General features: G+C 49.9%; 2 protein-coding genes across 2 annotated transcripts; one reads left to right on the top strand and one right to left on the bottom strand.

Moving 5' to 3' along the window:
* Positions 1 to 8,830: 8,830 nt before the first annotated feature.
* Positions 8,831 to 13,962, top strand: PSMD8 (proteasome 26S subunit, non-ATPase 8). The gene is made up of 7 exons (XM_074219036.1): positions 8,831 to 9,034; positions 9,425 to 9,497; positions 10,053 to 10,155; positions 11,652 to 11,817; positions 12,064 to 12,164; positions 13,526 to 13,637; positions 13,745 to 13,962. Exons 1-7 carry the CDS (start codon positions 8,867 to 8,869, stop codon positions 13,880 to 13,882), a joined length of 861 nt encoding a protein of 286 aa, XP_074075137.1. The 5' UTR covers positions 8,831 to 8,866; the 3' UTR covers positions 13,883 to 13,962.
* Positions 13,963 to 14,280: 318 nt separating this feature from the next.
* Positions 14,281 to 16,906, bottom strand: GGN (gametogenetin). The gene is given in 3 exon segments (XM_074219034.1): positions 14,281 to 14,463; positions 14,586 to 15,157; positions 15,159 to 16,906. Coding segments are annotated over 3 exon segments (1,947 nt in total). The 5' UTR covers positions 16,416 to 16,906; the 3' UTR covers positions 14,281 to 14,345.
* Positions 16,907 to 26,668: the final 9,762 nt, after the last annotated feature.

Here is a 26,668-nt window from a genome sequence, read left to right as displayed (position 1 = left end):
TGGACCCATGGCCCCCTGAGTGTTCTAAAAAGGCCACTCCAGATGACAGTTATTTTAACCTAAGAAGATGAAATTCAGTAGAAATAAATGTCAAGTCAAGAATCAACAAGATGGAGAAGTCAGAGTTAGACATCTGTTTGCCTGAAAAAAATCTGAGGGTTTCAGCGGATCACAAGCTCAACAGGAATCAATAGTACAATGTGACAGTCAAAAAAGCTAATAGGAATTTTGCTTATATTCCAAAAAACATAGTTTCCATGAATAAGGCAGCAAGTCTCTTGACTTTGCTTTCATCAGACTTCATTTGGAGAGTTAGGGTTCTGGTAAGTCTCTCTTTCCTTAAGGACACACACATTTCTCCAGCTCTGTAGTACTCCTTGGTTGTTTGGACTACTCTCAGAAGCAAAATGAACTTGAGGCTACTAGGTAGTTTCATTCACCCTACCAGAAAGAAGGAAACATTCTACTACTCTAGAGAACTATTTTCAGATGTTTGACCTTATTTACTATTCTAAAAGTTTGCATCCAGTCAACCCATCAACAAAAACATATTAAGCACACACTGAGCTAAGCGCTGATTACACAAAGATAAATGAAACAACTCCTCCCCCAGGGAATTTCCATTCTAAAGGAGTTGGGGGATGGGGAAACATGTAGATACAAGATACAAAATAATTATAAAGTAGATAGAAGAGAACCATATCGAGCAAGAGGCTAAGGACAGCAGAAATTGGAAAGGACCTACTGGAGGAGGTAACTGTGCTGATTCAGAAAAAGAATTCTAAGAGAGATGAAGAGAGTGGGCATTCAAGAAATGGAGGGGAAAGGTGGCTGGTGCAAAGAAATGAAGGTAATAATACTACATAACCTTGATTAGATATTAATAACTATATTAACATATAATAAGATAAATAGAAGTATGCTTAACAAATGTTAACTCATTTGATCAGGAGCTAGACAAGAGATTTCAGGTCCTGAATGAAGAGTAGCTAATTGGACAGTAGGGATTATAAAAGTTAAGTTTTTAAATCTTATATTTCAGCTCAAACACTGATTTCTCAGCCTCTATGGTTTATAAGTCTGAATGTTAGCCTCCGCCTTTCTCAAGATCTGTGTCTCTCTAGTTATGTGAACTAATCTGATCCCCCTCTAATTGGCATCCACAAGTTTGGCTCTCACAGTTGTGTTAATAATTAGACAAAGACCATCCTGAGAAGGCAGGAAAATAATCTATCAGAGAGCTAAATAAATTCTTACACTTAAGACATTTTGGAAAGGGAAAAATTCTAATATTTTATATGCCTGTAACATGATAACATAAAAAATCAAGTCAGAAAAGGAGATAGTCCTACTACTATTTGGATCTTTGCCAGTTCTGACAAAGGACAGACTTTATGGAAGATCATAAAGTAATCAATGTCACCTGTATGCACTGTTAACCTTATTTGTCTTAGGCTGAAAATGAATTAACAAATAATTAGGTTATCCACAAATTTTTATTCTCTAGAATCTTATCTAAAAACTTATAGGTAGGAGACATTATTAAAGATATCAGCTAAGAGGTAGCTAGGTGGCACAGTGGATAAAGTACAGGCCCTGGAGTCAGAAGTTCAAATTTCACCTCAGACAATTACCTAGTTGTGTGACCTTAGGCAAGTCACTTAATTCCATTGCCTTAAATAAATTTAAATTTAAATAAAAAAGAATTATAAAAGATATCAACCAAGAGCTTAATAAGGGGAAAGTATTTACAGAAATCACCTAGAGTCATAAAATGAGTCAATTTTGACAAAGTAATATTCAAGTGATGCCCACCACCCACTTTCCCATTTTTCACTCCATTGTAATAGGTCTTTTTTTTTTTTTAGGTTTTTTAGGTTTCAACTTGAGTCCCATCACAAATCAACCTTCCATGACTTAGTTACTAAGTCCTTTGGCATTTAAAACCAACTGAAATCTCACTTTGATCTACCTTTTGAGGGGTGTTGTACTCTGCTCCACTTCTTGTGCATAACTGGACAGGCAAATTGGAGAGTGGACAACTTCTCAGTTTCATTGTGTTCTTGGCTGTCTCCTGCACCACCTAGCCACCCCGTAATAAGTCTTTTGTGCCTCTTCATATGAAATAATTTACTCTCTTCTACCTCTTCCTTCCTACATCCAGGGTACTCCTCTTGTCTCATGCTTTAATTAATTTTCTACATCATTCCCTCATATTCACATTACACTCGTAGTTTCTATATGTGTATATGTGTATGTGTGTATCCTAGTCGTACTAATAGTGGTACAATTCTTTTTTCTTTGCAAGGCAAATGGGGTTAAGTGGCTTGCGCAAGGCCACATAGCTAGATAATTATTAAGTGTCTGAGGTTGGATTTGAACTCAAACTGACTACAGGGCCAGTACTCTATCCACTGTGCCACCTAGCAGCCCCTAGTGGTACATTTCTTAAGAATTACAAGTATCATATTCCCATGGAAGAATGTAAACAGTTTCACTCTACTGAATTCCTTGTTTTCTCTTTTTTTCTTTTTACCATGTTATGCTTCTCTTGAGCCTTGATCTTAGAGACTAGTTTTTTTTTTAGTCCTTTTTTTTTTGCAAGGCAATGGGGTTAAGTGGCTTGCCCAAGGCCACACTGCTAGGTAATTATGAAGTGTCTGAGGCAGGATTTGAACTCAGGTACTCCTGACTCCAGGCCCAGTACTCTATCCACTATGCCACCTAGCCGCCCTGAAACTATAGTTTTTGTTCAGTTCTAGTGTTCTCCTTAAGAAAGCTTTAAATTCTTCTATCTCATTGAATAACTATTTTTCCCCCTTTAAGTATTATGCTCAATTTCACCAGGTAAGTCTTGGTTGTAGTCCTAGATCTTTTCCTTCTGGGGATATCATGTTCCGTGATCATTGATTCTTTAAATCAAAGCTGCTAAATCCTGTCTAATCCTGAGTAATCCTGATTTACCAGGTTCTTTCTCACTCATTTACTTTTTTTTTTGGAAGAGGTCTATTTCTTGGCTTTCAACTTTATATTAAAATAAGCCTCTTCTGAGCTGTGGAGTATATTATCTCAGACTTCAGATTTTTTGTGCTATTCTTTTCTGAGTTGTATCTGAGGAACTTTGACCTCTTTTTTCTTCCATTGGTCTATAATTCACAGCCGGGTATGGTCATTGATCCTCCATCTCAAGACTTGGACTATAAGTAACCTCAAGCACACTCCTCTCCAGGGCCCCCAGCAGTCCTATCACCTCAAACACTCCTACTCCCTGCAAGTGTCAGCTCTTTCCTCTACCCTGGAATTTCAACCAGGGAAACAGCTCTTTTAGAAGTGATCACAGCCAGCAGGGTCCCCTGCCCCTCTGTAACAGCACTCACTAGTTCTCTTCACCCATAGCCATAGTCTGGGTCCTTACTTGGTCAACACCCCTGGACCCTTAGCCCAGTGCCAGCCAATGGAGGGCCCCTCAATCTTCCCCTGCTCAGCTGCTTGACCCACTGTCAGTGGGGCAAAAGTTCCTAAAACTGAGACTGCTGTTCAAATAGCTGTCTTCAGAGCTTGCTGTTTGTTGAACTGCAAGTATAGGTGGAAGGTAACCAAACTTCTGTAATGACAGACCACCACCCTTGGAGATCAAGTCTTTTCTAATGTCCTCCCAAGTTGTCTTTGGCTGGTCAGCTGCTTGACCCTGACTTTTAAAAGGTATTCCTGCCATTCTAAAGTTCACTTTGAGGCATTATTTTAAATTCTTTTTCGGGGAATTTGGAAGAGTCGGGTAATGTCCTGCCTTGTTCTGCCATCTTCCCAGAATGTTGATTTCTTTCATTATAAACAGAGGTATAGGACATGACACTATAAAATGTGTCACAACAGGCTGTTTTGTTGGACCTATCACAACCACCTGGAAAGGAAATGTATACAGGACTGCTAAAAAAAAAGGCAATACTCTAGCTTCTTGGTGTTTCCTTCTTTCACCCCCCCCCCCACACCCCCATACTGACATCCATCCTTATGGTGCTACTCTCTTGGCCTCTCCTGGAAGAGAAACACACTTAGGGTTGCTAGCTATTGCTAGATATATTGCTCAGATACATTCCTTTTCCCACTCCCATTAGGAATAGCCATGAATACAGCTTTGATCCTGTAGTCAGGAAGGAAGGAGATCACATTCAGCTTCAGACACTCCATTCAAATAACTCACAGCAATTGCAGAGGACAAACTCTAGGTCCCTTCCTCCCCCATATCATATTACTTGTCACTTGTCACTGCTCCTTCTAGCACTAGGTGGGGGGGGGGGATAGGAAACTTGCTCCTCTTTTCTTTCTAAAAGGTGCCACTGCCCAGGAAATCACTCTTAGGAGCCTAATAGATGTTTAATGATTGCTAGGTTAGGTCCCTAAACTCTTACTGGAATTACATTTTACCTCTCTCACTAGAGGGATAGAATCCAGGATAACAGACTAGGGAACCCTCAGTTTCTGACTAGATGCCATCACTCTTCAACTTGAGTCCCATCACAAATCAACCTTCCATGACTTATACTAAGTCCTTTGTCTGGCATTTAAAACCAACTGAAATCTCACTTTGATCTACCTTTTCCGGGGTGTTGTACTCTGCTCCACTTCCTGTGCATAACTGGACAGGCAAATTGGAGAGTGGACAACTTCTCAGTTTCATTGTGTTCTTGGCTGTCTCCTGGAGTCTGTCTGGAACACATTGCCTTCCTTCTATCAATGATCCATTCCTGCAAAGTCCAGTGCAGATGCCAACTCCTTCATGAAGTCATTTCTGATTGGCCCAGTGAGAGACCTTTCCCCTAACAAATTTTCTTATAGCACTTTGAATTCTTTTCAAATACCAAATGAGTGAAATGAAAGATGATGAATACTCTCTCTCTCTCTCTCTCTCTCTCTCTCTCTCTCTCTCTCTCTCTCTCTCTCTCCAGAGCTTACAGTATCAGTAGGACAAAATATATGTAGAGAGAAATAAACAACTGAGCTAGTAAAGCACTTTCTGAACTTTACAAGTATCCCATAAATGTGACCTATTATTATTATTACAGCCTATCGAGGCAGGTCTGAAGAGGGGTGGGTTGGATTTGCTCTGATTTGCCCCAGGAGGCAGATGAGGTTCCACAACCCAGGTATGTGCTGCTCCACACCCATACTCTCCCACTTCCACAAAGAAAGAGGGAAGTCACTATCACCATTACTATTCAATATAATATTAGAAATGTGAGCAGTAGTAAAAAAAGAAGAAAAAGAAATTGAAGGAATCAGAATAGGCAATGAGGAAGCAAAACTTTCACTCTTTGCAGAAGATATGATGGTATACCTAGAGAACCCAAGAAAATCATCTAAAAAACTCCTTGAAACAATTAACAAATTCAGCAAAGTAGCAGGATTTAAAATAAACCCACATAAATCATCAGCATTTCTATATATGAACAACAAAGTCTAAGAACAAGAAATAAAAAGAGAAATTCCATTTAAAGTAACTGTAGATAACATGAAATACTTGGAAAATCTACTTCCCAAGACAAACCCAGAAATTGTATGGACACAATTATAAAGCTCTCCTCACCCAAATAAAGTCAGCTCTAAATAATTGGAAAAATGTCAAATGCTCATGGTTAGGTCTAGCTAATATAATAAAAATGACAATTCTAGACTTCTAGTCTCTTCTTTAAGGATATGATTTCTCTCTCATCACACCCAATTTGGATCAAGGTACAACATAGAAACAAAGTAAAGACTGACAGATTGCTTTCTGTGGGGTGGGGTGGGGGGAGGGAAGTAAGATTGGGGGGGGGGAAATTGTAAAACTCAAATAATATCTTTAATAAAAATAAATTAAAAAATAAAATAAAAATAAAATGACAATTCTACTCAAATTAAATAACTTATTCAGTGCCATACCAATCAAATTATCAAATAAATACTTCACCAAGCTAGAAAAAAATAGTTAACAAAATTCATCTGGAGCAGCAAAAGGGCAAGAATAGCAAGGGTACTGATGAAAAAAATGTAAAGGAAGCTGGCCTAGCTCTACCACATCTAAAACTATACTATAAAGCAGCAGTCATCAAAACTGCTTGGTACTGGTTAAGAAATAAGAGTACTAGACCAGTGGATTAGGAGAGGTTCAAAAGAAACTGCAGTAAATGACTACAGCAATCTGCTATTTGACAAACCCAAAGACATCAGTCTCTGAGATAAGAACTCACTATCTGAACAAAAATTGTAGGGGAAACTGGAAAACAGCATCGCAAAAACTAGGCATAGATCCACATCTCACACCCTATCCCAAAACAAGATTAAAATGGGTACAGGATTTAGACATAAAGAGCAATACCATAAACAAATTAATAAAGCAAAAAATATTCTATCTGATCTATGGAAAAGGGATAAATTTGTGACCAAAAAAGAATTAGAGCACATTATAAACTACAAAATGAATGCTTTTGGCTATATTAAATTAAAAAGGTTTTGCAATAATAAAATCAATTAGAAGAAAAGGGGAAAGCTGGGAAATAAACTTCACAACCAGGAGTTCTGATAAAGGTCTCATTTCTAAAATATATCAAAAATTGCATCAAATTTATAAGGTTACAAGCCATTCCCCAATTGATAAATGGTCAAGGGCTATGAAGACAGTTTTCATTCTTTTTTTTTAAGTTTGTTTTTTTTTTTTGCAAGGCAATGGGGTTAAGTGGCTTGCCCAAGGACACACAGCTAGGTAATTATTAAGTGTCTGAGGCCAAATTTGAACTCAGGTACTCCTGACCCCAGGGCTGATGCTCTATCCACTGCGCCACCTAGCTGCCCCTGAAGACAGTTTTCAAATGAAGAAATTAAAGCTGTATATAAGCATATGACAAAATGCTCCAAATCACTATTGATTAGAGAAATGCAAATTAAAACAGCAATGAAGTATCAGCTCATACCTATTAGATTAGCCCAGATGAGGAAAAAGGGAAGATGATCAATGGTGGAGAGGCTGTGGGAGGATTGAGACATTGATTCATTGCTGGTGGAGTTGTGAATGGATCCAACTCCAACTTTTCTTCTTTTCTGGAGCGCAATATGGAACTATGCTCAGAGAGCAATAAAATTGTGAATACTCCTTGACCCAGCAATTCCAATTCTAGGGCTATATCCAGAAGAAATTATAAAAAATGGGAAAATCCCACATGGTCCAAAATATTCATAGCAGCCCTTTTTGTAGTGGCAAAGATTTGGAAATTGAGGGAATGCCCATCAATTGGGGAATGGCTAAACAAGTTATGGTACAGGAATAGTAAGAAATAATAAATGGTCGGACTCTAGAGGAGCATGGAATGACTTACAGGATCTGATGCTGAGCGAAGGGAGAAGAGCCAAGAGAACTATTTACACATCAACATTATGTGATGAACTACCTTGATGGAAGCTGCTCCTCGGGACCGTTCCCAAAGGTAGGACGGAACGTACTTGACATTTTATGGACTATATCATCCCCAACCAGAGGAAGAAAAACAAGACAAAACACAGAAAAAAAAATACCCCTACCGAATCTGATGAACACTTTATAACAATTATCTCTTACGTATCTCCTTTAATTCTAATTCCTCATGCCAAAAATGACTAATTTGTAAATATATTTAACAAAATATGTGTGTAAAATGCTAACCTAAGTGTTCCCTATTAAGGGGAGGGGGGTGAGGAGGGTGGAGGGAAACTTTGTGACTTGGAAATATAAATGGGTGAAAATAAGTAACAAAATAAAAAACAAATTAAATAATAGAAAGAAGGAAAGACAGACAGCCAGACACACAGACGCTTAGATGCGCCTTCTCCGTCCTTCTCCGCAGCCGGCCCGGTTGGCACCGCTGCGGGGCCCTTTTTCCTTGGGGGGCCCTGGGCCCGCCCTTGCGGACGCAGGCGCCTCAGGGTCCCAGTCTGAACCTGGCCTAGGGAGGGCGGCACCCGGCGCTGCGGGGGGATGGGGCCGGGGCCTCGCGGGAGCTCCACTCCGGCCCCGAGTCTCCCACGTGCGCTGCTCCGGGCTGCGCGGCTCCGCCCCGCCTCTGCCGCCCGCCGTGAGGGGGCGGGGCCTCTGCCGCCCGCCGTGAGGGGGCGGGGCCTCTGCCGCCCGCCGTGAGGGGGCGGGGCCTCTGCCGCCCGCCGTGAGGGGGCGGGGCCTCTGCCGCCCGCCGTGAGGGGGCGGGGCCTCTGCCGCCCGCCGTGAGGGGGCGGGGCCTCTGCCGCCCGCCGTGAGGGGGCGGGGCCTCTGCCGCCCGCCGTGAGGGGGCGGGGGCCTCTGCCGCCCGCCGTGAGGGGGCGGGGCCTCTGCCGCCCGCCGTGAGGGGGCGGGGCCTCTGCCGCCCGCCGTGAGGGGGCGGGGCCTCTGCCGCCCGCCGTGAGGGGGCGGGGCCTCTGCCGCCCGCCGTGAGGGGGCGGGGCCTCTGCCGCCCGCCGTGAGGGGGCGGGGCCTCTGCCGCCCGCCGTGAGGGGGCGGGGCCTCTGCCGCCCGCCGTGAGGGGGCGGGGCCTCTGCCGCCCGCCGTGAGGGGGCGGGGCCTCTGCCGCCCGCCGTGAGGGGGCGGGGCCTCTGCCGCCCGCCGTGAGGGGGCGGGGCCTCTGCCGCCCGCCGTGAGGTGGGCGGGGCCCTCTGCCGCCCGCCGTGAGGGGGGCGGGGCCTCTGCCGCCCGCCGTGAGGGGGCGGGGCCTCGGCCCCGGCGCTCCCCCGGACTCGCCCCGCTTGGGGCTCCAGAGGCCGCCGAGCGGGCTCTTCCGCCAGGCCGCACGTCACGTGGGTGGAGCGGGCGCCAGGCGCGTGCGCACTGCTCGCGCCTCCCCCACCGTGCTGCATCACGGTCGCTAAGATGGCGGCGGCGGCGGCGGCGGCGAATGGAGCCGCCGGGACCAGCGGGGCCGGGAGCCCCGGGACGGTGCTGCAAGCGGCCGCCGGCATGTACGAGCAGCTCAAGGGCGAGTGGAACCGCAAGAGCCCCAACCTGAGCAAGTGCGGCGAGGAGCTGGGCCGCCTCAAGGTGCGGGCGGGCGGTGAGAAGGGGCGGCCCGTGACGCGGCCGACCGAGGGGAATCCCGGCGGGGGGGGGGGGGCGGAGTGGGAGACACCAAGTGCGAGGCTGGGAGGGGTGGCCGGGACGTACCAAGTGCGCAGGTGGGGGGTCGAGACGGGGCGGCCCCGGGGGGGGGCCCAGGAAGGCGGAGTGCAGGGGACCCGGACTGTGCCCCAAGAGCCCTCCTGGACCCCCCCCTTGGAAGGCTTGGTTGTAGGAATCGGGAATAGAGAGCACCAAAGTGACAGAAGCCTCAGAAGGTGCCTGGGGACCCTCGCTTAGGTCTGGGGGGCCACCAACACCCCCCACGTCCCCTGACCCCCACCGCCGCTCATCCCTGCTCTCCTCCCTGGCCAGTTGGTGCTGCTGGAACTCAACTTCCTCCCGACCACCGGCACGAAGCTCACCAAGCAGCAGCTGATCCTGGCCCGTGAGTAGAGCCAGGCTGGGCCCAGCCCGCCCGCCCTGGGGGGCACACACACAGACACCAACTACACATGACCACCCAGACACCACACACAGACCAGCTATACATAGCACACCACCCCAGACACACATACCACGCAGACATACACACAGAGACCAACTACACATAACATACCACCCATAAATAACATACCACCACCTAGGTATAACACATCACCCGTATACACACTTAGACATACACACACAAACCAACTATACATAGCATACCACCCAGACATGCACACAGAGACCAACTATACATAACACACCACCCAGACATACATATACCATCTATACATCACACACAGACACACCCCGCTCTCTCTCCCCAGAATTCAGCTACAAGATCCAAGAATACAGGTTTCATTGGAGACAGGGATAGTCAAAAGGATCCTTTGGGGGCAGGGGCTCTAGACTCCCAGGCGACACAGATGAGGGAGATATGAAAGAATCTTGTGTTCTCTCTTCTAAGCATTGAGCCTATTCTGCCTTCTTTTCTCTTGTCTCCACTCCACCACAGGTGATATCTTGGAGATTGGCGCCCAATGGAGCATATTGCGGAAGGACATCCCCTCCTTTGAGCGCTACATGGCCCAGCTCAAGTGCTATTATTTTGACTACAAGTGAGATGTGAGGGACGGGGGTACTTCTCTGCAGAATGCTTATTAACCAGGGATAAAAGGACTAGTGTAGTAAAAATTATTTTGTGCCATTCCACCCAAAGAAAAATTTGATAAGGGAGAAAATGGGAGGGGAAGACTTGGTGAAACATACTGTCTCTAGAGGAGGGACTGGTTGAGAGTCTCATAAAAGTATTAGAGTCCAGCTTCTTTCTATCCCAGGGCTCTCCAGGCATTTTAGCTAAAATGAACCCCAGGGTGACCATCATTTCCTTGTGAAGACAGGGTACCCAGAGAGTGGAAGGGATTTGTCTGAGGTTGTACAGCAAGACACCAGGGAAGCCTAGATTTGAACACAGGTCTTCCTTGAACAGAAATCTTCCTCTTAGTTTACAATGATCTAGTTAAGACTCGAAAGTTTCTGAAGGCTGGGCTAGTAGAGCACAATTTTGAGTAGTTGCTTTCAAGGAGGAAAGTTCTAACATAAAGACACTCTGTTGTTCCAAGACTAGGGCCTAATTAAACACTGAGAGATACCTGGCCTTTAGGAGATGAGCTATTTGACTGAGAGGTCAGAACAGACCCCTTGAAACAAAAATACAGAGACAAAATGGCTCACAGCCTTATCATACTAAAGTCATTTCAAGAAAGAAATAAGCAAAGATGTGAAACCTGCTGCATGCCAGCCATTATGCTAAGCACTTGTATAAATATCTCATTTGAACTTCCCAAGCACCCTGGGAGGTAGGTATGACTGCCATTTTACAGATGAGAAAACTCAGGCAAATAGGCTAAGAGACCTATCCAGAGTCTCCTGGCAAGTAGGTACTTGTGGGATTTGAAAGTTTTCCCAGTTCCCCAGTTTTCTGACCACTGCTCCTGATGGAAAAGAGGGCAAAGGATTCCAAGCATTACACCACTCTCAGCCTATCATTAGCAATAAACACTTATCAAGGACCCTAAAGTTGTAGGAGGAAACAGAGAAGCCCTTCAGAAGTTGGGTAGATTCCCTTTATTAGAGGCCAGGGGTAGACCCAGGACCTGGACCTGCCTGCACCCTCCCCCGACCCCAGCTGTTGCCTTATAGAAAGAATCCACTATTTGAGAAATTGTGGAGAAGATTCTCTGCCAACATTCTGGAAGTTTTTAAGCTCACAGAGCATCCTGGGATCAAGATCCAGTTGTGCTGAACATAGACACCATCTAGACATCCTTCAGCAACTTCCATCTATGGTCACAAGAGTTCTTCACCCTTGTACAGGGTTCTTATTCTGGACCTTGGTTTTCCCATATGTAAAAGGGGAAGCTAGGATCTCAAGGGTTTTGAACCTTTCTGCAGTAGTTCTGTGTATTTGCTTCGCCTCATAGGAATGCTGGGAAGAACCAAGGACATGATGGATGTCTTATGTTTTGGAGATCTATAAAGTGGTGGGTGCTCTGGAGTGGTTGGGATCAGGGCAGGGTTCCATCCTCATTGCTGCCCTTGGCCCGGTTTGCAGGGAGCAGCTCCCCGAGTCAGCCTACATGCACCAGCTCCTGGGCCTCAATCTGCTCTTCCTGCTGTCCCAGAACCGAGTGGCCGAGTTCCACACTGAGCTGGAGCGGCTGCCTGCTAAGGACATCCAGACCAACGTCTACATCAAACATCCTGTGTCCTTAGAACAGGTTGGGATGACTTGGCCAGGGTGCCTGCCTGGGGCAGGGCTAGAGCATGGGTTGGGTGGGCAAGTGGGGGAAGCAACCTGGGAGTGGGGGTGGGAATAAACCCAGGTCCTGTTGATGGGGGTGGGGTAGGAGACCTTGTGTCCTTGAATGTCAGGTCTGTTTTGGTCAGGGTGTGCTCAGCCCCCGTGCACAGGGAGCTACACTCTTGGCATCTTGTTTGACATTCTGTCTTCCATCCCCCTGAAGTACCTGATGGAAGGAAGCTACAATAAAGTGTTCCTGGCCAAGGGAAACATCCCTGCTGAGAGCTACACATTCTTCATTGACATTTTGCTGGACACAATCAGGTGGGTGTCATTTCTCCTTGAAGCTGCCCCAGGGGCAGGCTTATGAAGTCATACTAAGTCACACCGTTCCATTAATCCATTCCTCCTTGATGGGTGCTGGGCATCACTGCCAATGGCTCATCTCAAGGCAGCCTCCTTTGGAAGCCTCCACACCTTGAGTTGCTCCCTGCATTGTTCATGCTTCCTTTGTGATCTCATAAAAACATCCACCTGCTCAGGTTTCTCTGAATCTTATCTTAGCAAGTATTCACTTTCATACATTCCTCTACATGTCTTCATTTTTCAGATGTGCTAATGAGGCCCAGGGCAGAGAAAGGGTTTAAGGTTATACCTGTGATCAGGATATGGAACATGATCCTCTGGGCCAAGTATTCTTAGCCTGGGACTTTGGAAAATAGGACCCTCATAAGGCTGTCTTATGTCCTCACCTCCCCAGGGCAGGCAGTGGTGAGCATCAGATGCGATGACTAGGTCAAAGCTAGGTCTGAAGTCTAAACTAGTGTTAGCTTCAGTGCTCTTGTTCCATTGATGACCTGGTGAAAGCCCAAGGAGCAGAGAAGAGAGATTTTTCCAAGGACATGGATAGAGTCAGGACTAGAGTCCAGGTCCCCAGCACAGAACTACCATTTTTACTTCTTCCCATGGCAAAATCTGAAGGTGCCAAAGGGCAGGTCACAGAAGGCAAGAAGAAAAATGAACTGCAAATTCCAGATATCTAGAAATCTCCCTGCAGTTTGTCAAGGCTAAGCCACATTTGGGTCAAAAGGGGGATCAGATTTAAACTTGTGGCCAATAAAGTTTCCATGTAGTCAGGTCCAGGCAGGTCGATTAATATGAAAGTGGTTCAGTTTGGTTACTTGGATTCCGACTGCATGTTGATATTGGACTAGAACCCATAACCACTGAATTGTGAAATTAAATATATTCAGCCCTATCTAGGATTTATGATTGGCATGTAAAGAAATGGCTGGGGCTTGCCATTCTTTCTCATGAGGGGAGCACTGCTTAGCCCTGCTCTCAGAAGCTCACCAAAGCTGAACCTCAAGCTTTTAAGGCAGTGAGCTTCCTGGAGGAGGCAAGATGATACAGCTTAGGTAGTATGTCACATTGAATTTGAACACAGGACTCCCAGCTCCCTCAAATCTAGACTTCTTTGAGCCCATCCTTAAAGGAGTGAGGAAATTCAGATATTATGTTGGTTCTAGTCTGAGAAATGCTTGGATGAACTAGGCCAGTGGCCATGTGTGCCAGGGCTTTGGGAGAATGGAGGACATTTCAATGCCCAGATCCTGGAAAGGGGAGAAGACCCCCCCAGCCTCCCCCTTTGACCCCATTGAGTTTGAGCTCCTCATTCTCTCCAGGGATGAAATTGCTGGCTGCATCGAGAAGGCCTATGAAAAGATCCTGTTTGCAGAAGCCACTCGAATCCTTTTCTTCACCACCCCCAAGAAGATGACTGAATATGCCAAGAAGGTAACGAAGGGGCCAGGAGGAAGATGAGGAGGAGGAGGGGGGGAAGCTCTGGAGTCTTCGGACTTCCCTCCCCTCATTCTTTCTCTGCATCCCCTTCTGCTTTTCAGAGAGGATGGGTCCTGGGCCCCAGCAATTACTACAGCTTCAAGTGTCAGCAGCAGAAACCTGAAGATACAACCATCCCCTCCACAGAACTGGCAAAGCAAGTCATTGAGTACGCAAGGCAGCTGGAGATGATTGTCTGAGCCACAGGGGGGAGGGGGTTGACAGACTGAGGGACATATTTAAAAGGGGAATAGTATGGTCAATAAATGCTTGGAGATGACCCTTGAAGTGCCTTTGTGTCTTTGTGGGGATGGCAGGGAAGGGGGGAATGTGGTGAGCCACACAGAGCCCCGGCCAGGTGGGCAGAGCAGGGCTTTGGCACATCACCCTACAGTTTTTGCCTAGCCCAACCTGGGGTGGCTCCCCTCGAGCTTGGAGGTCTGCAGCTTCTCTTGGCTTCTGCCCCAATTTGACAGCAGATGGGCAAACCCTGCCTTTGGGGAGGGGGACACCTGGCTTTGGGCCCGGATCTCGAGGTGCTTAGAGGCCCCTCCACCTTACCAGCTAGGAGCCCGACAGAGCAGAGAAGACACGGGCAGGCGAGACATGGGTGTTTTATTGAAGGAATAGGAGACGGTCCGGTAGCCCTCTTGTCTCCCATCCTCAGTCCGCCTCAGCCGCCTGCAGGTCATAGTGGTCCAGGCCTGCCACCAAGGAGCCAGCCAGCTTGACCGTGGCCACCCAGGGGGGTTCGCTCAGGTGGTTGGTGGGGGTGCTCAGCCTAGGGGGCGACGGGAGGAGGCAGCTAGAGCCCACCTGCTAGCGTGTCCCGCTCCCAAAGATGGGGCCTGGCCGGGAACCTCGACTGCCGGCCCTGCCCTCCCCGCAGGGTGCCCCGCTCACCAGGCCGAGACGTTCCGGGGCAGCCGGCGGTGCCGGGGCTGGTGGCGACAGTAACACTTGCAGGGGCAGGAGCTGAGCACCTGGAAGGGCGGCCAGTGGCGAGCCGGGGGTGGGCCGCCGCTGTCCGCCGCCTGGCCCTGGCCCGGCGCCGCGCGCTCGCGGGGCCCCTCGCCGCTCGCGCCCTCCTCCCGCGCCGCGCCGCCCCGGCCGGCCCGCGGCCCCTTGTTCTTCTTGGTCCGCGGCTTGGCGGGGGCCGGGGACGGGGGGCCGGCGGCCCGGGGAACCGGCACGGCCGGCGTCGGCGCGGGGACCGGGGCGGGCGCTGCTTCGGGCGGAGCAGAGGCCGGGGAAGCCGGGGGCGGCGGCGGCGGCGGCGGCAGCGGGGGCGGCGGCGGAGGCGGCGGCGGCGACAGCTGGGGGGCTTCTGGCGGCCCGGGGACCGCCTGGACCGCCGGGGGCCGGGCCTCGCCGTCGGCCGGGGCGGGAGACGGGAAGATGAAGACGGGGGGCGCCAGGAGCGCGGGGCCCGGCCTGCGAGGCCCCGTCGCGGGTAGAGGGGGCGGGGGCGGGGGGCGGCGCCCCCCAAGGGGCGGCCGCCGCCCCGGACAGCCCGGATCCCCGCCTCCTAGCGCCCCCCGCGCCGCCGCCGCCGCCGCCGCCGCTCGCCCCGTTGAACTGGAAGTGGCGCTCGGGGCCCTCGGGGGGGGTCACCCAGTCGAACTTGGGCTTGGCTCCCGGGAAGGGGGCGTAGGGTGGGGGTGGCGCCCGCGGAGCTGGCGGAGGCGGCGGGGCCGGGGGCGCGGCCGGTGGGGGGCCCTCTCCGTCGCCCTCCCCCCCCTCGGACTCCAGGGCCCCCCGAATCGCCTCTCCCGGGGCCCTAGGGGCCCCGGGGCCCGGGGAGCCTTGCTTGAGGGCCTCGGCGTAGGAGATGGCTCCGGAGGAGAAGAGCAGGCCGGCCCCGCGCGCCGGGGGCTTGGGGGGCGCGGCGGCCCCGCCGGCCAGGAGGGAGCCCGACTGGAAGGTCACTTTGCAGAGCAGGCTGAGGCCCGGCTCGGCCGCCGCCGGGGGCTCTCCCTCCCCGCCGCCGGCCCCCGGGCTCTCCCTCCCGGGGCTGCCCGTCTGGCGCGCCCTGCCTTCGCCCGCGCCGCCGCGAGGGGAGCCCCCCGGAGGGGCGCTTCTCCGGCCCGGGGGCGCCTCGCGCTCCAGAGGCGGCTTCGGAGGTTCTGGGGGCGAGGCCGGGGGCGGGGCCGGGGGGGCCGCGGTCTCCGAGGGCTCTGGCCGGTCCGCAGGGGGCCGGGGGGCGGGGGGGGGGGGGGCGGGGGCAGGGGCGGGGGGGGAGGGCAGCAGGCGCAGGCCCGGTGGGTCGCCCTGGCCTCGGTGGCGCGCCTCCAGCAGGCCCCGGATCCGGGGGACGGGCGTCCCCGGCGGCTTGCGCCACTTGGGGGGCGTGGGGAGCAGCGGCCCCGCGGTCCCCGCCGCAGCCGTCGGAGGAGCCTCCTCGGGCGGGGGCACAGCGGGCGGCTGCAGCTCGAGCGGGGAGGGGGCCGGCGGCGACAGCTGGGACGGGGAGGGCGGGGCCCCGGAGGCCCCCTCGGGGGGCCCCGGGACCCCGGCCTGAGCCGAGCCCCCGGGAAACCAGACTCCTGGGCCGCGGGCCAGGCGCATGGTGGGGGACCCGGGGGCCGCGGGCGCCGGCGGCGACGACTCCGCCTCGCTCAGGGGGCCTCGGCGGCTGGCGTTGGCGGGGCGGTCCGAGGCCGGCTCCTTCAGGGCGGCGCGGGCCTTGCCGGGCTCTGAGCCGGGGGGCGGCTCCGACTGCACGTTGCCCATGCCCGGCCCGGGGGTGGGGGGGGGGAGGGGGAGGCTGCGGGCGACACCACCCACCCCGGCGACCCGGGTCAGGGGAGCCTCCGCCCCGCCCCCCGACCCAGGGCCCCGCCCCCCGGCCCCCGGCCCGCCGCCGCCCGCCCCCAAGCCCACCCTCTCCGGCCCCGGCTCCCCCACCCCAGCCCAAGTCCCGCCCCCTCCGCCCAAGCCACGCCCCGAGGATGCCGCCCTTCCCTCCCGGCCCTGGGTCCCCGCCCCACCCGTAACCCCCAGGCCAGGCCCCGCCCTCCCGCGGTACTCACCGGCTCCCGGGTGGGCCTTGGGCTCCTGACCAGGTGGGGGCTCACACCAAGCCCCGGGGAGAGGAGGGGAGGGGAACGGCCAGAGCGGACAAATAACTGAAAAAGAACTAGGGGAGGCGTGGGGAAAGACCCCGAGACCACGCCCCGCCCCTCCCTCGGCCCCACCCCCAGACTCGAAATTCTCCCTCCCCCGAGCCCCACATCTTCGGCCCCTCCCCCTTCGGAACGCCTCCGGACAGTCTCCCCACTCGGCCCCCCGGACCATCCTCTCAGGTCGCTCCCCTGGGGCCTTACCGCCTGGAGTTCCTCCCCCCACCCCCCCAAGCCCCGTCCAGCCCTTCAGGGAGCTCCAAGTCCTGGGCCAGGCTCATTTGGAGCCCCCCTCCTCCCCGCCCCTTGAGGGCGCTCCCCCTCCTCAACTCCGCCCAGGCCCCTCCCCTTAGCAATCCTCCCCCCCATGAGATCCCACCCCGGACCCCCTTTCCTTTGGAACCTCCCAGCCCCCCCACCCCCGGGGTCTTACCCCTTTCCAACCCTCCCCCTCTTTCAGACCCTCCCCAGCCTCACCCTGGAAGATGCCCGCCCCTTCCCCAGGACAGGGCAGAGAGTGAAGGGAATGGTGGAGAGAATGGGGTGGGGGGTGCGTTGGTCTGGGACGGGAGGAGGAGGGCTTGGGGGTGTCTCCAGGCGTGCAGATCAGAGGCAGGAGGTGGCGGAGGGCGCTAGGACCGGGCGGACGCGTCTCTTTTTCTCCGTCTCTTCCCTCCTCCTCCATCACCTCCCCTCTCCATCTATCCATCTCCTAACCCCCCCCTTACCTTCCCCCCCCCCAGCCCGGCTCCCCTTTCCGGGCTCCGTCGCCACCGCCAGAGCGAGGGAGGGAAGGAGGGAGGAGGAGGAGGAAGAGGAGGAGGCAGAGGCAGCCGCCGCCGCCACTTGGGAGCCCGCCGGGAGCACCAAGGCAGGTGCTTGGGGAAGGAGGGGGCGCCGAGGCCTGGGGGGGGCCTGGGAGGGGGAGCCCCCTCCCCTGAAGTCAGCTGGGTCCCAGGCTCTAGGCGCTGGAATATGACTGCGCCTCCTCTTTTTTCTCTTCATCTTCCTCCTCCTCCAGGAGGATGCCAGATTGGAGGGGGGGGGGGTGCATCATAGGGAGGCTCCGGGACCGGGATTAAAAAGGAGGGATGGAGGGGGAGGGGAAGGAAAAGGGGGCGTCTTTTACTGGGCCTAGCGCCCCCACCCCTCCCACCGGAACCATGGAGACCCTCCTACGGTCTTCCCCACCCCCATCTCCGTCGGAGGTCCCGGAGCCCAAGCTAGGGAACAGAGACGATCCCTTTATTGGGGGGGGGAAGGGAGGAAATTAGGGGAGAGGAGAATGTATTTTGGGGAGGCCTGGGCGAGGGAGGGGAAGAGAGGAAATTTGGCGGAAAGGAAATGTTTGAGCAGAGGGGATGGGTGGAGGGGGTCCTTGAAGATATGAGGGAGAGTTTCGGGGAGGGGGGAAGTTTGGGGGTATGTCTGGTGAAGGGAGACTGGATAGCGGGATAATGGGGGCAGGGAGGTTGGGGGAGGAAGGCTTGGAAAGATCAAAGAACTGGGAAGCAGGGGGGATATTTGAGGAAAGGGAAAGAGGTTTGGGGGATGGGGGTGTTTGGACGTGGAGAAAGCGCTTCTTCATTCATTAAAAAAAAGAAAGGATTTCTATCTGTTCTCTGGAGCCTGCGGACCCAGGCGTCCCTGGCTCCCAGCCCCGGCCCCCCTTCCAAGCCTCGGTGTTCACACGTTGTTGCTGGGGAAGGGTGGAGAAGAGAGGGGAGGGAAGGGGGGGAGGGAGGACAAAGGGAGGCCTGGCCACGTGACCGCCCATTCACAAAAATTCCCCCGGCCCATTGAGAAAAGGGGGCCCGGGGCTGCTGCCGGAGTCGGCAGAGCCGCTCTCACAGCCGGGCCGGAGCTGGGGAGGCGGAAGGCAGGGAAAGCGGGGGGGGGGGGGGGGGGGGGGGAGGGGCATGGGAGGGGGAGGGGGAGGAGGGCATCGAGGCCTCAGTCCCTAGACTAGGGGGAAGTGGCGAGATGGGGGGTGGGGGACGGGATTCTGGTTTTTTATGAATGGAGATGTCTGTCCTCTCAGCATTGAATCTCTCCGCCCCATTCCTATCTCCCTTTTTCTCTGTCATCTTGACTCTTTGCCCCCGACTCTGTATTTCTCATCCTCTCTCTGCACTTCGCCCCTCCCTCTATACTTCTTATGGCCCCCCCACCCATCACCCCCCCCAGGTCCACCATCTCTGGGTATTTCTATGTCACCCCTCATCTCTAGATCTCCCTTAATTCGCTCTTTTCCTACATCTCATTATCTCATCTCCTTGCCAACCCCTTATGCCCCCCCCCGTGTTCCTTCTTTTCTCACCCCTATCCCCTTCATCTCAGTCTTCTCCCACCCTCTTTCCTTCTGTTTTTTGTGTGTGCTTTTATGTCCCTCATCTGTGATCCACCTGCCCCCCGTGTTTTTTCTTTATCTCTATGTACCCCTCCTCTTCCCTCTTGTCTATATCCCCGCAACCATCTCTTCCGTCTATATCATTCTGTCTAGACCTGTGTCCTTCCTTCTCCCTGTGTCCTCATCTCTGTCTCTTGTCTCTGTTTCTCCTCTCATCTCTCCCTGTAACCTACTGTCTTATTCTCACCTCATCTCACTGTCTCCCTTATGTATGCCCCCTATCTCTGTCACCCTCACTCTTTGTCTCCCCATCTAGCTCTCAGCCCCATCTCTGTCCTCATGCTTCTGGCCCCATCATAGGCCCTAGCCTTTCTAACCTATCTCTATCCCCCCCCCATATTTCTGTGCCCCTTTTTTCTGTTCTCCTGCAATCTGGTCCCCATCACTGAGCTTCTCTGCTTCTCTGCCTCCTCTGTAACCCCCATTTTTCTATGTCCCTTCTGTCCTTCCCTCTCACATCTCTGTTCTGCCTCTTTACCCTATCTCCTTGTGTCCTGTCTGTACTCTCTGCCCCCATATCTTTCTGAGGCCTCGGTCTCTGTCACCCTTGCTTTTCTTTCCGACTGTTTCTGTCTCCTATCTCCCTTTTTAGCCTTGCCTCTCATTCTGGGACTCCTTTGTTTATCTGTGTTGGTCCCCCACCCCAATCTATCTTCTCTGTATGTCTCTCTGTGAGGCCCACTCTCTATCTCCCCTATCTCTCAATCTCTGTCTCTATTCCCCAGTGTTTCCAGGCTCATCTCCTTGTGCTCCCACCTCTCAGTCCCTATTTTTTCTGTACCTTGTCATGCATCTTTGTCCATTTGTACACTCTTCTCTTCATCTTTCTAAGTCCTTCTCCCATATTGCTCTCTATGTCCCTCATTTCTTGGCCTGCCCCCTTCATTTTAAGTGTCCCCCAAATCTCTCTCCATTCTTTTTATTCCTTTCTCCCTGATCTCTCTATAATCTTTTATCTTTCTGTATCCCCTCTTCTCCATATGCTTTGTTTCTCTATCTCCCCATGTTTCTATTCCTCCCTTTCATCTCTTCAGGTTCACTTTCTGGGTCCCCTTGTTTTTCTTTGTTCCCTTTATTGCTTAGTGTCCTTTCATATCTTCAGATCCTTCCACTTTTCTGTTTGCCATCTTTCTACATCACCTTGTCTCCTTTGATATCTCCCTGTATCTCTTTCCTTGCTATCTCCCAGTTTCCCCATGTCTCTTTGTCCTCTCTATCTCTTCCCATGGCCCCCCTTCAAATATATTCTACCCTGTCTCAAAGACTTTTCTTTTTCTTCCTGTCTTTATGTACCCTAACTCCCTGTCTCCCCTTAATTTTCTTAATCCTGTGTGTTCCTTCCTTCTATGGTCCCCCTCTGTGTCCCCCCCATTCATTTCTAAGGTCCCTTTATTTTTGATTCTCTCTCTCTGGGTACCCCCAATCTGTATCCCTTCTCATTCATCTATCTCCCTCCTCATCCATGCCCTCCATCTGGATGTGTCCCTAACCTCTCACGGTATCACACTATTAGTGACACCTATCACTTTCTGCATCTCCCATCTCTATGTGTGTCCTCTCCATCACCCGCCTCTCTGAGACTCCTTTGTTTCTCTGTCTTTCTATCATATTTCTTGGCCCACCTGTTTTATGTAACTCCCATATCTCCCCTCTCATCATTCTATGTCTACCTCATCTCTGTATTCTTCATGTTTGTGACCTCCTAATTCTGGGCTTCCTATCACTCTCCATTCCCTTCCTTCTGTCTCTCTGAGGTCTCATCTCTCTGTAACAACTCTATATTTTAATTTGGAGACCCCTTATTTCTCTATTATTCCTTTTGCCTCTGTATTCCCCTCTGTTTGAGATCTCTTCCTGTGTGCTCCCTTTCCCCTGGACATCCTACCTCTGTGTCCCCACATTTCTGACCTACCCTTCCCTGTATCCCTCTGTATCTCTATGTCTCTTAGCTTATTTTTTCCCTTGTGTCCCCATCTTTCTGTGAGTTTCCTTCTCTGTTTCCCTATCTCTCATTGTCCTCCCCACGTCTCTCTTCATCCCCATCTCTTTTGTATCACTCTTGTTTCACTGAGTCTTAGTTCTCAGGTCTCCATTTGTCTCTGTTTCTCCCTTCTCTGTGAAATACCTTTTGTGTTCTTCTCTCCCTTTATGTCTCCAAGCTCACCATGACTGTCTAGCTTTCTGTATCTCACATTTGTGATCTCTTAGATCATCTTCTGGGTACATTTGGCCTTTTTCCATGTCTCTTTGTTTCATTCTTTGGACCCTTGTTTCTCTCCCCTATCTCTTAGTGTCACCCCATTGTCTTTGGGTCTTTGCTTTATATCTGTCACTGACTCTGTCTCCCTTGACTCCCTTGACTTCCCTATCTCTATATTTCTGTCACCTGTCTGTATGTTCCCACATCTTTGTGTGGCCTCTCCCCCCACTTCACTGGATTCCCCATCTCCCTGTGTCCTCTCTCCTTGGCATCTCTCCATGTCTCCCCTATTTCCAAAACCCTCACTTCTCTCATCTGTTTCTCTGTTCTCTCCCTTATCTTTTTTCTCTTTCTCTTTGTTTGCCCCAAGCACGACTTCTTTCCACCATCTACATCTATATTCATCTCTGCATTTTCATCTCTTCCTGTCTGTTTGTTGCACCCTTTCCTCTAAACCTCTCTACCATTCCATTTTCTCTGTGTGTGTGTGTCTCTCTGTTCATTCTCTGTCCTTAGTCCTGCCCTTTCTCTCTCTGTCTGTCTCTTCTATTTCCCTGTCCCAATCTTCTTGTATGTCTAAACCTTTGGCCTCTAGGTTAGCGGTGAGAGAATAATAGGTTTAAGATTCCATCTTATGAACTCACTGGATTCCTCAGCTTTATCCAAAAATCTGGAAAGGGCAAGGGAAGAAAGACCTTTGGGTCTGGCTCTTCCCCAGGGCCTGGAAACTGAGGAGGAAGTAGTAGAGAAGTGTCCCCTCTTGCCAAAGGAATCAGCTACATCCCCTGTTCAATACCTCATTCATAAAAACACTCACATTGTGTGAAATCGACAGGCAGTCTTTTACTGTGTCTATAAATGAACTCTCTACATGTGAGTCTCTGGGGCTGAGACTGTGCCTCTGTGGGACACGTGTGTGTGTGTGTGTGTGTGTGTGTGTGTGTGTGTTTGTGTGTGTTTCCAGTACACTATCTGGCACATGTTACATTCTGAATAAATGCTTCTTAGCCAACCGACTTTTTGGAGATTGCTATACCTGTGTTCAGGATAGTAAAGATAGTCCTGGCTCAGCCATGTCTTTGATTTAAGCATCTGCCATTGAAGGCTATGTGACATAGAACACATGGCCCACCTCTCTGGGCTCAGAGGTCTAGTTTCTCCACTGTAAAATGAGAATAATAGTATTTGAAGCACCTGTCTCACAAGATGGTTGTGAAGAAAGTCCTTTGTAAATCTTAAAAGTGCCTTGAAAATCAACGGTGCTATCGTAATTTTATCAACACTTTTACCACCTGCCGATGCCTCTGGCCCAATCTGATCCAGATCCAGTAAGCATTTATGAATAGTTGGCTATGCTTACTATGCCAAGCACACTTCTGTGCTTTGGTGGTACAGTTCCTTCAGGAGCTGATCATTTATTGGGGGGGGGGGAGTATGTAATGAAGGATACACTACAGAACTGTTTGAAAGAGGAGGGAGCAATAGCAACTGAAGGCAAGGAAGGAGGAAACATTTCTTAAACACCTTCACTTTACAAATTTTAATCTGTTTTATCTCAGTGATCTTTAATAGGTAATGAATGTGGGTGGTGAAGTGGTTAGAGCACTGACCCTGGAGTCAGGAGGACCTGAATTCAAATGTGACCTCAGAACCTTAATAATAGCTGGGGGATCTTGGGCAAGTCACTTAACCCCATTGCCTTGCAAAAACAAAAAAAAAGTAGATAATGAATGTAACTATGAGGTAGCTAAATGGCACAGTGAATAGAGTTCTGGACTTGGAGTCAGGAAGACCTGAGTTCAAATCCTGATTTAATCACTTGTAAGTCATATTACCCTGGGTAAATCACTTGACCTTCCTCCTACTCAGTTTTCACCCTTTCAAAATGTGAATAATACCATCTTCCCAAAATTGTGAGACTGGAATGAGAGTATTATCATTTATGCCAAATGATTTACAAACAATATACATATATATGAATATGTGCTGGCCATCATATAAAATTGAGTGTGTGTGTAATTGTATGTCAGAGGCAGCTAGGTGGTACAGTGGACAGAGTACTGGGTCTGGAGTCAGGAGGACCTGAGTTCAAATCAGTGTCAGACACTTACCAGCTATGGACTGCTAGGTGGCACAGTGGATAGAATAGGAGTTCAAATCTGACCTTAGACACTTGACTCATACTAGCTGTGTGACCTTGGGCAAGTCACTTAACCCCTGATTGCCTCACATCCAGGGTCATCTCCAGTCATCCTGATTCATAACTGGCCACTGGACCCAGATAGTTCTGGAGGAGAAAGTGAGGCTGGGTACTTAGCAGAGCACCCCCTCACTCAAATCTAATTCATGTGCTTGTCACGACATTACTTCCCTGATGTTGTGGTCTTCTTCGAAAATGAAGGACAAAAAAAAAAAGAAAATGAAGGACAAAATTATTAACTGTTTGACCTCATCTAGTCACTTAACCCTATTGACCTCATTTTCCTTATCTGTTAAATGAACTAGAGAGGGAAATGTTCGACCACTCCAGTTTCTCTGCCAAGAAAAGCCCAGGTAGAGGTTGGACGTGAATGAAAAAAGACTTTTAAAAGTTGTATGTTACTGGTACTGTGATTCTGTATCTTTTTGCCTATTACCTATTCTATATTTGGGTGACATTTGTGTGTCTCATGGTCTCACCAAATGTATATCTGACTGTGCCTGGGTGTTCAAGGGAGTTGTGAGGGGCAGGACTTGGAACTGTCATGGGAGGGACCCCTAAAGCTGGGTGTACAAATGTAAGAAAGGGGAATTGTTTTCCACAGAAGGTTCTATAGGACACCCCACTGCCCATCCAAAGCAAAACCTTGCATGGGAGTGGGAGGAAGGGATTTCCTGTGGTACAGAATATAAGCCTTTATTTTTTTCAGTCATTTAATAATGATTCCTGTTTTAAGTAATAAAAGACCAAAGCACCTTAAGATTTACAAACAACAATAGCCAGTACTTATGTAACAATGCTCTGCAAATATTATCTCATTTGATTCTCACAATATCCCTGGGAGGTAGGTAGAATTGTGATCCCCATTTTACAGATGAGAAAACTGAGGCAGACAGAAGTGGAGTAACTTGTCCAGTTAGTAAGTATGTAGGCTTGAATTTTAACCCAGGTCTTCCTGACTCCAGTAAGTTCTTTTTCTCACTACATCCCTAGAAATAGATATTTTAGCTAGCTGAGAAGTCAAATGACTTGACTAAGGTCACACAACTAGGAAGTGGCAAAGCCAGGGTTGAACCCAGATTTCCTGATTCTAAATTCATCCATTTCTTCCTACCCTTCCTTGTTATATCCCTCTGTTATATTCCAGGGTCCTTCGGTCTTCTGAGTTCCTCCTCTAATGGAAGGGAACAAGAAAAGAGAATGAAGCAATTGGATTAAGATCAAATTTGTTAAATTTGTTAAAAGTGAAGATTGGGAGAAGAGAATGGGATGATAAGAGCAGAAAAGGGTGAAGGAAGGTTCAGAGCAATGAGGGAAAATAAGGGAGGTGATGGATTAGGTGGCTTGGGAAGCATTTAAAAGGAGGAGGGGGAGTAGATGAGGATGGAGGAGAAGTCGAAAATTAATGGAATAATGAAGAGGGACATGAGAGGGATGGAGGAGAGGAAGGGGAGGAACAGAAGAGGAAAGAGGGAACCTGATGTGAGAAGGAGGAGGAAGGATGAAAATGATGACAAGATAGGAAGCAGATTCTATTTCTGAGATCCCATAAACCGCAACTGGGGAGAAAAGAGCCAATCTGATATTGCAAACATTGCTTTACAGCTGTCTACATGAAGGATCCCATGCTCTTTGAGGAAGATAGAGAAATGTATAATGGCAGTCTCTGACCTCAATGGGCAGAGTTGTTGTGTAATGGGGAATATGATATATGCTAAGAGAAGCAAGGGCTGCAGCACAGACTGTAAAAGAGTCAATGGGGGAGGAGCCCTAGACTAGGAGGTCCCTCAAACCTCTACTTAAGTTTGAAATTAGCTGTGTGATCTTTGATCACATTCCCTTTCTGAGCTTCATTTCCTTCATCTTTAAAGTGGAAACAATAATATTTACACAACCCACCTCTCAGGGTGACTGTGAGGAAGGTACTCCATTAACCTTAATATATATATATATTATAATTAATATGTATATATATATATATCATAGAGATGTGGGAGCCATTTTCATTGAATTTTTCAATTTCACTTTCAATCTTGAAGTGGTAAGGGACTCAATGGTGCAGTAGATAAAATTTTGAATGTAGAGTCAGGAAGACCTGAGCTTGTATCTAGCCCCAGATTCTTACTAGCTGACTAGACTTAAAAAAAAAAAAAAATTGACTGCCTCAGTTTCCCCATCTGTCAAATGAGAATAATTATAGCACTTACCTTACAGGGCTGTTGTGAGGATCAAATGAAATATTTGTAAAGTGTTTTGCAAATCTTAAAGCACTGTGTAAGTGTTAATCCAATTGGAACTGTTTCAGCAAACTTCCTAAAGTTATTTTCCTAAGCAAAGAAATGTTGCTACTGGCTTTGACAAAGTGAATTCTCCATCAGGAAGGGCTAGGGGGATGTGAGTTTATCACTGGAGTCACCCTGAATGATTCAAGGATGCAGTAAGAAACAACCCCTGAAGAGGCGTGGGTTCTCCACAAATATATGAGGTCCTTTTTGGGAATTGTGGACAGCATGAAGAAAAGTAGTATGAGGGGAGGGGAGGATTTGGAGAGAAAATGAGGAGGTATGACATAAACAGAGTCAACAATTTTACAAATTTGGGTGGGAGGAGGGGGAAGTCATTCTGAACCTCCCAGACACACATCAAGTCAGGAAGTCAATAATTCAATCCCCTTTAATTTAGTTCTGACTGGGTATAAGATCCTTAAAGAGTACCCAGGAGGAAGGGGAAGAACAATTCATTTTTAATTTGTTATTGGTGTCTTTTGTTTTTATTTTTAACTCTTTAAGGTTTCTATCTACTAAGACAACCCTGTTAGATAGGTATTGACAAACATTAATATCTCCTGGCAAGTATTAGTATCCTAAGGGGAGACTGAAGTGAAAAGACTTACCCAAGGTCACAGAGTCTAGTAATTGAGGCTTACATACAAAGCCTACAGATTCCAAACTCAGCATACTTCCCTTCACACAATAAAAAGACATGGTCACTACAGAAACAACTTAGCAGGAGAAATGGATGTGGTTCTACATGTGAAGTCAGGAAGTTCTGAGT

Source organism: Macrotis lagotis, chromosome 1 (genome assembly GCF_037893015.1).
Source record: "Macrotis lagotis isolate mMagLag1 chromosome 1, bilby.v1.9.chrom.fasta, whole genome shotgun sequence".
Taxonomy (NCBI): Eukaryota; Metazoa; Chordata; class Mammalia; order Peramelemorphia; family Peramelidae; genus Macrotis; species Macrotis lagotis.
The sequence above is the reverse complement of the archived record's forward strand: the minus strand, read 5'-3'. Positions and strand labels throughout refer to the sequence as shown.

Coding starts and splice junctions, on each gene's coding strand:
- PSMD8 (XM_074219036.1), top strand. CDS start 8,867: ATGGCGGCGGCGGCGGCGGCGGCGAATGGAGCCGCCGGGACCAGCGGG. Junction 11,818..12,063: donor ATCCTGTGTCCTTAGAACAG/GTTGGGATGACT, acceptor ATCCCCCTGAAG/TACCTGATGGAAGGAAGCTA. Junction 12,165..13,525: donor ATTTTGCTGGACACAATCAG/GTGGGTGTCATT, acceptor CATTCTCTCCAG/GGATGAAATTGCTGGCTGCA.